This window comes from Spermophilus citellus (assembly GCF_964194105.1).
Source record: "Spermophilus citellus genome assembly, chromosome: 14".
NCBI lineage: Eukaryota > Metazoa > Chordata > Mammalia > Rodentia > Sciuridae > Spermophilus > Spermophilus citellus.
Genome location: NC_138194.1, coordinates 85,302,007 through 85,312,127, shown reverse-complemented (window position 1 = coordinate 85,312,127; position 10,121 = coordinate 85,302,007). Strand labels below are relative to the sequence as shown.

Below are 10,121 nucleotides of genomic sequence, written 5' to 3'. Positions count from 1 at the left end.
AATGGAGAAAGTTCATGACACTAGTCCACTTCATTAACAAACAGTTCGTTACTGTAGATAACAGCATGCTTTTTAGTGTACAGTTAAATAGGAAATTAAGAATCTCTGACTTCACTTTGAAGAGTTGAAGTTTTCCTTGGCTCTTGGGCTTGGAAGTGCAGAGTTGCCCTATCCCAAAAGGGAGCCCAATAGAGAACCCTCAAGTCAAACTTCAACATATGGTGAAATACTTGTACGACAGAATGTTCAGTATGAGCCTCGACTTCACTATGTCATTCACTACAGTGGCATTTTCTAGGAATTGCACGAGTGCACACAACAACGTAAAATGAATGAACATGGTATAGTCTACAAAATAAATCACGTATCTGACTTAAATTGATATAAATTTGCATTTGTAATAAACATCACAGGAAAGTAAGTCATCCCTAAGCCATATCCTGAGCTTACCTTGATTCCAAGTTTACAGCTGAAATATTTTCATTATAAAAGACAGACATAAATGACCTCATATTATCACAGAAAAATACATAGGACTCAAGGATGCAGTAATGGTTCTTCATTGTTTTTCTTATACTCATTTGATGACGGGTCATGCAGCAGCTACAGTTTGCCTCTGCAGGTGGGCTTCTTGAGGGCCACATTACATTTCCCCTCTGCTGGTCTTCAGCTCCAGCTCCTGGAGGAAGGCCTCATTGTTCTGAGGACAGTTGGTGTGACAGGTACAGGTTCCAATGACCATGACTGGTTTCTTGATGATTTGCCCTGGGGAGCACTGGAACTCCACCTGGATGGTTTTGGTGTTGTGGGGTGTGCAGCATCGGCCATCGCTGCAGACTCCACAGAACCTGGGCTTATAGGTGTGCAGGCTGGTGCAGTTCTTGAACTGCAGGTGGATGGCTTTGAGTGATTTCTTGGTGCGGAGACACTTTTTACCTTTCTAAGAAGGAAGAAAAGGAGTGATATGAGGAATGATGACCACGCCTCTAATGGACAGTTTATACAAAGCCAGTTCTTTCCACTATATGATGACCTCAGGAAACTTCAAGATGATGGGATTTAAGATACTTTCTCATCAATGTGAAGTAAGTGGAGAATTAATTTAAGATTCCTTAAATAATAATTCCTGGATAATGAGGAACCTTGGTGTTGATGCTCAGCAGAGAATGAACTGTTTTATTTCCTACTTCAATTCTTAAGCTGTGGATTTGCCACAGTTCTCCTCTGATCACTTTTCTAGGCACAGCTTGTGGGGTGAATAGACTCTAAATTCTCTTTGATCAGATGATCTCAAAACCTAGTGTGCTACAGAATCATTTCCTGGGAGTGTTAACACACAGACTGCTGGGTCTCACTTCCAGAGTTTCAGATTCAGTACCTCTGATGTGGGGCCCACACATTTGCTTTCTAACAAGTTTTTAGATGCTGCTACTGGTCTGGGGAGTACACTCTAAAAGCCACTGTCTCATTGAAGAATAAAGGAGAAATGATTATTATGTTTGTACTTCCCTAGATTTCAAACAACTTTCTAGAACTCTTATGACATATGTACAGTATAAATAAACATCTTAAATATAATACCTTGCAATGTTAAATGAGGTTCAAAGTACTAATTTTGTGAAAAAGAAACAATTGAAAATGCCCAATTTTAGAAGATGGAAAGACCTTATTTAATAAAGTAGCCATTATGTCCTTGAAAGTATTGAAAGGCTTCCTTTTTTTTTGCATGTTTAAAGTTTTAATGTCTAGCATAAATTTTTGTCAACATCTACAAAAAGAGGCTCAAAGCATCCCCATGGGGCAGTATATGTGTGTTTGTGTATGTGTGAGTATGTGTGTATAAATGTGTGACTGCTTGTGTGGGTTAAATATACATGGCTATTACATGTATGTTTCCTAAGTGTGGGGAGATGCATCTTTTAGGGTATAATTTTCTAGAAAAGATGTTTTTAGGAGTTCTTTTGAAGTGATAGAAGCCACATGATGTTAGGATGGACCTCAAAAAATCTTATGGCTAAATAGCCATATAATTAATGCAACCACTAGGGACTCTTTTATTTTATCAGTAAGTTGAAATTTTAAGTAATGATGGCTACTGTTAACAGAATATTTAATCTATGCTCAGCACTTGGAAAATTCATTCTGCTTAATCCTTCTGCTAACCTTGAGGTAGACACTTTCAATGACCCCATTATACGGGGGAAGGAATTCAGGCTGAGAGGTTAAGGAAATTTTCCAAGATCACCCAGCTAGTTCATGCTGAAAGTGGGATTTAAAGCCAAGCTGTCTGGCTGTAGAGTTGTAGCCTTAAGCATTAGATGATCTTGCCTCTGTGTAGAGATATGTCAATCTTGAATTTCTGAGGGCTGTTTTATTTTGGCATTAGGTTTGTCCATAGAATGGTTCAATTTAGGTATTGCATTTTTCTGATGTAGGGCTCTGGTAACAGGGCCTGTGATGTCATCACGAACCAATCTGCATGCCTTACACTCAGAGTTAATACACTGAGCTGAGAGAATTCCAACAAAAAAAGGGAAAGAAATGCACTGTTTCACTTGGCTCACATGTTGCCTTATGATGGCAAGTGTACTGTTTCCACTAGGCTTTAACAAATACCGACAGTAATTCCCAGACACTCATTCATGTATTCATCAACAATAGTTGATAATGCACACCCTGTGTTCCAGGTAGGGTGCTGGGCATTTTGGGGAAGAGTAAGCAGACACAGTCCCCACCAATGTGTTTCATGCTGATTGAACCTAAGGGGTGAAGGAAACTGCAGTCAGAGCTGACCTCTTTCAAATCAGTTGTGTTTGATGACGGGTGGTGAATTTTCTCCAGGAATGGAAAGGGATCTGCCGGGCCGTTTTCTATTGGTGAAAGTATTACAGTTGTCTAGCTCTTCCCTCTTTTCCTGTAGACCTGCTGTAGGTTGCTTGGGGGTATTTAAATACATTAAAAAAAGGGGGGGAAAGAAGCTACTTGGTCTGCATTCAGGAAGCTCTCTGCCTTTTCTCTGGGATTAATGCCCAACTAGAGACAACCTGAGTCAACTAGTATTACAAGTGATTTGCTGAGCCCAGGCTCCCAGAAGGCAAGGCCACTGCTTTCATGGTGGCAGGTTCCTACCTTATCTGTTGGTTGCTCAGGCTCTTGTTCACAGGGCCGCACCATGCAGAGCCGAGACTGCTTCACCATCTCACACTGACGATTCCTGTTGGTGACCCTGGTGGAAAGACCCATTCCACAGCTCTTGGAACATGCACTCCACTCTGTGGTCTGCTCAATGCAGTTGATGCTCGAGTCGGAGACTTCAACTCCTACGGTGGCTTCTGGCCTGTAGGCTAGGGGATGGATAAAGAAAGACAGCTATCTTGGGGAAAATGTAGGGATCAAAGAGTGCTCCTTTAAGCCGACATTACAAAGTGGATCTCATTAAATTTTGTACCTAATGAACACAGGTGCTCTGAAGGCACAGAAATGAAATTATCTGTAAACCTTTCTAGGTAGCACCATGCCTGCCACATTGTAAGACTTCCAGAAATCTCTGCAGAATAACTGTCCAACCAGACCTTAAGAAACTTAGGCTAACTTGTCTTTTTAAAGTTTACCAGTTTTAAGACTATAGAACAGTACAGCATTGGAAACTATTCCATAATAGTTTTCCATGTGATTTTGTACATAAAAAGGATTGTGAGAAAGTTTTAATCGTGATGAGTAAATAGAATTGGCCAAGTCAAAATAGTGATAAAAGCAATGCTTTTAGTAGGTAGAACTGGTTGTTTGGGTTCTGGGAGATACACACACACACACACACACACACACACACACACCCCTGGACTCTGATCACAAACAGTTCCATCTCAAAACTTAATATACATGGCTTGGGGGATATCTGTTCTGCAAGGCAGTTTTCCTATCAGCAAGACATGTCTGATAATTTCTGACCTCAGAAATACTGAAAAACTGTGGATTCTGCCAATATAAATAATGTGGTTGATTAATGGCTCCTAAAATATTCTCTACTGTCTCTTGAGATCTCTCCATCCTCAAACTATGTAATATATAAGGAAATAAAAAGTAATGCAAAACAAAGTTCCTGAAGTGTCACTTGGCCCTTTCTACAGCATCTGGAAAGATGGTATTTCTCTGTGACCACTGCATCAGGAGGAGTAGCATTCCTTAGGGAGGCTGGTTCCAAGAAAGCACAGGTGGTATGCAGAATCCAGAAAAGGAGAATTCTTACTTTTATCCTCATAGTGCTAATAAGGGTCAAGTTGGATGAATGGACTAAAATACAAATAATAGTCATAAGACAGAAAAAAAATAGTGACTGAATTTTTCAGGTCCTCTTTAGGAAAAGTTGTGCGTACACTTCAGTAACTTAGTTTGGATTGAAAGACATGGTGCATTTAATCTCAGTGGACAATCTGGAATGTATAGCAGAATGGCCAGAAACTGAGGCCAGCTTCTCAACCCAAACCCAAACAATACATGTGATTTGTGCTTGCATTCACCCTGTGCCGTGACCACTCCTGAGTATACCAAAGGGCTCACCTGGAAGGGCAAGGCCTCCCAATGTCCCCTTCTCATTGGGGCCACAGGTCCACTTTTCACAGCACTCTCCAGGCACAGCAACTTTTCTGGGAGATGGGCAGTCAGGACCAGGCAGTAGCACATCCAGCTGACACCGGGGCACACAGCCAATCTGTCCGTCTCTACAGGTGCAGTGGTATTGGCAGTTTGGCTCAAACTTCTCTCCACTGCGGTAAATTACCCCATCGAACACACAGTTGTCTCCTTCTAGCACTAGAATATTGCGGCAGCAACACAGAGGGAAGAAGAGAGAGAAAAACAATAATACAGTGCACTGAGAGAGCTATGTGAAATTTGGAGGACATGTTCCGAAGTCTTTCCTTTTCTATTTCAGGTGATCTGGTTTCTGATGCATCTTCAGGAGCAGATGTCTTCATGCAGTCCTCCCAGAGCAAGAGGAAACCTCCAAGACCATCTAGTCCTGCTACATTTACCTAGTACTTTTGAATGGGGAAAGAGGTGTGTAAAACTGTAAACTCAGTACTGCCAAGATAAATAAGCTGATTGACAAATGGCTTCTGAAGTATTCTCTGCTTCCTTTTGAGATTATTTGCCACCCCCAACTTTTTCATTTATAAGATAGAACAAAAGGAAGAGCAATTGTGAGTTGTTCTTGACACACTGTTGTCCCCAATGACAGTCATTTCACAAGAACCATCTCTGATTCTACTTCAGTACTTTAGACTTAAAAAGGAAGAAAATGCACTTCATATTCTGCAAAGAGGTTATTAACTAGTCAAATAAAGGGCTTTAAGATTCCTTGACATTGAAGCACAATAAATCACTGGCTTAGAGAAAAAACTGTAAAGCGACTTCAAGCCCTGGTATCCAGGAAGGCAGAGACAACCTCCGAGTATGGTGGTGCACCGCGAGGGAAACTGAACCCCAATTGATTAAATTTCACAAGCCTGGATTGGCTAGTTGCCTGAATTTTACTTTACACGCAACCCTGACAGGGTTTACATCGTCCTCCCAGGAGACTAGAAGCTGCATTGGCTTTAATAGGACAATTACAGGTGTGAAAACAAACCTGCTGGGCTGCAGGTGGGGAACTGTAAGCCCATGAGTGAGCCCAGCTTTCCATCATCCCCAAATTGTCCCTTTGGAAATGTCCAAAGGAAATGATTTCACTGGTCCTTAACCCTGCTTCGTTCCCTGTCGTCCAGTCCATTTAGATTCTTCTCTAGGGAAGCAAGTGATGAATGCTTCTCACCTCCGTGGGCAGGTTTTCTCTCTAGCTTTTGGCACTCCCCAAAGCCCCAAGCCCCCTCGGACCTTGCATGGCAAGCACTAAGTGCTCCATAAACATCACTTATTGCATTATTATTATTTGCTTATCACCCTTTGGGAAAGCGAATAAGAGGAGAGGAGGTGGGGAAACCGCTCCTGCTAGCTTGGGAGAGAAGTTAAGCGACAGAGGGGGTAGGTTACCCATGCAGATGCCAGTCTGGTTGCTGGGGTCTGCGCTACGGTCACAGTACAGTCCGCTGCTCTGATCACAGGGCTTCAGCTCAGAGCAGCTCTCTCCGCGCTGGCGGGCGCACACTAGACAGCAGGAGCAACCGTCCAGCACCGCGCGCACCCCCGGGGCGCAGGTCGGAGGCGTCTCGGGGCACTGGCGTGGGCACGGTGAAGGACAGCGCTGAGTCGCAGAGACCTAGGGAAGGTGATGAGACAAAAAGAAACCCTTCAGCAGGGACAACAGAAGGCAGAGCGAGCCCAGGGACTGAGCAGAGGCTGTCCAGGAGGGTAAAGTAACCAGGAGCATTTTAGGGGTGTGCCACCTACCTGACCCAGGAGATGGAGTAGGAAGGCCAGGCAAAGGCACCTCTTTTGCACAAAGAGGTTCATCCTCTGCACCTTGTGCATGCTCAAGATTTTTCCTCCCGCGTTTCCAAGAGGAGACTTTGCAGCCTGTAGATTGGCACTGCCCGCCTCCCGACAGGTCTGCTGAGCCGCAAGCGCCACCGGCGCAGGTTTTATAGTGCGCTCCTGGGACGCGCACAAGCCGGTTGGCTGCAGCGCAGGGAGGAGGGGGGAATCTGTTGGGTGGGGAAGTGGAAGGAACCGCGGGGTTGTCATGGCAATTGGCCTTAAGGCTGCTCTCCTTAGGGCGCGGCGCCGGGCCTGCGTGTGCCTGTGTGTGGCGACTGGCTTTTCCCAGAGCGCGGGGAGGGGCTGGGTGGAGCCCCGAGGCCAAGACCCAGGGCTCACCAGCGCGTGGGAAGGAAACGCCCGTTTCCTCCTGGAAGTTGCTTCACCTTCCCCCAGGACGAAGACACCGCCACTCCCCATCACCCTCCTCCACCCCGACTGTTCCAACCAGGGCTGCAAACGTGGGGCCCTTTTAACGGGATGCCTGAAGTTTGGGGCCATCTGTGGGGGATTGGCGAGAGGCCCAGGGGTTTAGTCACAAGGAAAGCACATGCGAGTTTGTCACCGTTTAGGGCACTCCTTGAATGTGTTGTGGAGGGATGGAGGAAAGGGGAGAGAAGGGGAAAAAGTGGGGGGAAAAGTTAAAACAGAAAAGTAAAGAAATCTCTTTGTAAGGGTGGGGGATGGATGCTATTGGCCAAATGGCAAAATTCTTTTGACTCTAGTCATTCCAAGTTTTACTAAGTCTTAAGCCCCAAGTTCCATGGGTTTGGTAGAAATAAAAGTAAAACCCAATAAAACACAAATCAATGACAGAAAGAAGCTTTCCTCTTGGTCAAGGGAAACACCTGCTGGATTATGCCAATTGAAAAACAGCACATGTAAAAGTCCAAGAGTCTTTGAAAGTTTGGTCCAACTTAGCCAATGTCAAAACCTCAGCGAATCAGGGAAAGGACCAAAGGGAGGGACTTGCTTGACTTGGCAGATTCTTTAGCAATGGAATACCTCTCCCACCTGGCAACTACTTTCAAAAAAATGGCTGCTGTGAAATGCTTGTCATCTCTCATGAGAAAGAGAGAGCAGTTTTATTGCTCCAAAGGTGACATTGCTTGAGGATTAAAAACAATTCCCCCCCTGTACTTCAACTTTGCTGCTTCCCTGGGGGGGGGGGAACAAAACAAAACTATGCCCAGCATCTTTGAGGGTAGCTCAAAGAAGACTCTTTATAAGAAAAAATATACAGCTGTGATGTAACTCTAGACTTTAAAAGAAACAAATTGCCTCTACATCATCCATCTACAAAGGAAATCAAAGGCAGCTTGTTAAAGGACCAGGCCTGTCCCCGAAAATCCCCCAGTGGATGAGGTCACCTCCAGCCCCTTCAGGATAGCTCTCTACAGCTTAGAACTGCTGTATGGACTTCCAAGCTTCCAAGAAGTCTGCTTTCTTTAAGGAAAACGAGACTGTGCAGTATTCAAAGTTTAACCAGAGGTAGAACAGTTAGTTTTCATGCCTGAGAGGGACATTCATATACTTATCAAGTTGAAGGGCTTCATGGGGCATCTGTCCCAGAGATGGCCTCCACCTGACTGTACATCAGAAACAACCAGAATGTATAGTTTCTAAATGTATAGATTTCCAGGCCCTGCTCTCCACCCATTCAGTGGTGGCTGTTGGTAGACTGCCCTTTTAACATACTGGGCAATGGAAGCTGGCTTTCTGGAAAACTAGACGGGAAGCAAGTCCAAGCATGGCTGACGGAAGGCAAAGAGCCATGGCCAAGTTTTCAGAGTATGAGTGGACTAAACCAGAATGAGGAGAAATTGACAACATTGGTGTTGGAAAGGGAAAGAATGAGAAGAAAGTTGTCATTTGAAGACAGGGATGCAAATGTCAAGAAGTCACTGCTAAAGCAAGCTGCCACTCAGGACTCTTGACTATGAGTGATGGAAACCAAACACAAATGAGTTTTGGCTAAAGGAAGACTTCATAGAAAGGATGCTGTGGTATTTTGCATAGTAATTGAATGGGAATGGTGCCACTCGGCCTCATAGGCCACTAGGATCAGGGACTTGAAGGCAGATAGGACCCCCTCTATCAATCCTCTCTGATGTTTCTTTGTGTTGTCAAAACACAAAACTACTTCTTCTATACCAGGGAGGATGGTCCTTTCAAACTTCTTATTTTATGACTTGCCACCCCAGAAAGAATGTCCCTTTCCCTTAGACACAATGTAGAATGATGTAAAATGGAGTTTTTACTCCCACCCTGGCCTATCCATGGAGACAAGGAAGATGAGGTTTGGGAATTCCCTAACACACCTGGTTGGAATGGGAAGGTGGAACAGTTCCCTAGAAAAGCAGGGGTTACTCTTTCAGAAGAAAGCAAGCTTTTGAGCAAAACAATACTTAGCCATTCAATCATTTGCTATAAATGATGGATCAGTTTCTCCATGTTAAAACAATTGTAAATTGAGGGTAAAACCATCTGAAAATAACCACGTGACATCTAAAGTCATCCATGCTGGCATGGATGTGGTCTTCTAGGCCTGTCTGCCCCAGCTGGCTTCTCTCTGATATTACTAAATCATTACAGCTCTGTTTCTGCATCTTCCTGCCTCTCCTGCCTGGGAGTCCCTTGAGGACAGGTAGTGTGCCTGTATCCATTATAATATCCCATCACCTCCTTTGGGGACAGGCAAGTGATCAGTTGTTCTTGGGCCTTTTGAGGTACTGCAGACCTCACTTTAACCTTTGGCACTTGTCACTGCCCTGCATAAGATGAGGTACGAACTGGAGACTCTTTGTCCTTTAGCAATAGCAGAGGCTAGATTGGTCCTAGTAGCCTCACCCATCTGCTTCTGCCATCCAACTTCTCTCAGTCTTTCTTGGTACTCAGAGTTTAAAAGTTACCATATAGATGGTGATTTTTTCTTTTGTGAAATAGATTCTGTGGCAGTTGAGGTATCTGGGAAAGTCAGGGGAGACCTTATTGGAAAATCTTGCTAAATTGCTGGACTTGGCAACCAACTAAGATGTTAACTGTGTGGGGTCGTGAGCTGCAAGGAACTTGGTCCACATAATTTTTTTTCCTTCAACTCTTCCTCTCTTCCTTCCTCTCATCCCAGATATGATGCTAGAGGCTGATTTCTGCCTTTTCTATCCTCATATACTCTGTCAGTTGATCTATAGTCTTATTATCTGTCAATACACCTCCCCAGAATATGTTGGAGAATGTCTATATTTTATAAAGGGAAACCTTAGGTTGTTTTCTTTGCAATTGTTTTATCTTTATTATACCTTTAAAAGATTATAGAAAATGCTGGAGCTTACTTCTGTAACATGAAATTGAAATATAAAGCAAGCCTCTCTTTATTTAAAAATGGGGCAAATAAAGGCAGTGACTATGATGTTATCACCTCCAGGATAGCACCCTACCTGTCTTTTCCTTAGAGATTATGTTCTCTCTAACTCATAGATATTCATCTTGCCTTCAGTTGGTCATTGTTTAGTCAAGCTACATGTACTTAACCCTCATAATGTGCCTCATAAATCAACCTCACAGCTCCTTAATAATTTTGTAGCTCTTTTCTGAATTTCCTTCATATGTCCCTTTTCTGGGTCCCCAGGGAGTTTGTAGAACACAAAATA

General features: G+C 43.8%; 1 protein-coding gene across 1 annotated transcript; it reads right to left on the bottom strand.

The window, feature by feature from the left end:
- Positions 1-491: 491 nt before the first annotated feature.
- On the bottom strand, positions 492-6,711 carry CCN3 (cellular communication network factor 3). The gene is made up of 5 exons (XM_081266431.1): positions 6,385-6,711; positions 6,028-6,253; positions 4,558-4,809; positions 3,130-3,344; positions 492-940 (listed from the first exon to the last, which is right to left on the bottom strand). The coding sequence occupies exons 1-5, from the start codon at positions 6,676-6,678 to the stop codon at positions 644-646; spliced, it is 1,284 nt and encodes a 427-aa protein (XP_081122557.1). The 5' UTR covers positions 6,679-6,711; the 3' UTR covers positions 492-643.
- Positions 6,712-10,121: the final 3,410 nt, after the last annotated feature.

What these genes read in the sequence shown, in the direction of transcription:
- CCN3 (XM_081266431.1), bottom strand. Translation starts at nt 6,678, where the DNA reads ATGACAACCCCGCGGTTCCTTCCACTTCCCCACCCAACAGATTCCCCC. An exon ending in CCAGACTGGCATCTGCATGG is followed by an intron (nt 4,810 to 6,027) that starts GTAACCTACCCC and finishes GCAATATTCTAG; the next exon opens with TGCTAGAAGGAGACAACTGT. An exon ending in CTGAGCAACCAACAGATAAG is followed by an intron (nt 941 to 3,129) that starts GTAGGAACCTGC and finishes CTTCCTTCTTAG; the next exon opens with AAAGGTAAAAAGTGTCTCCG.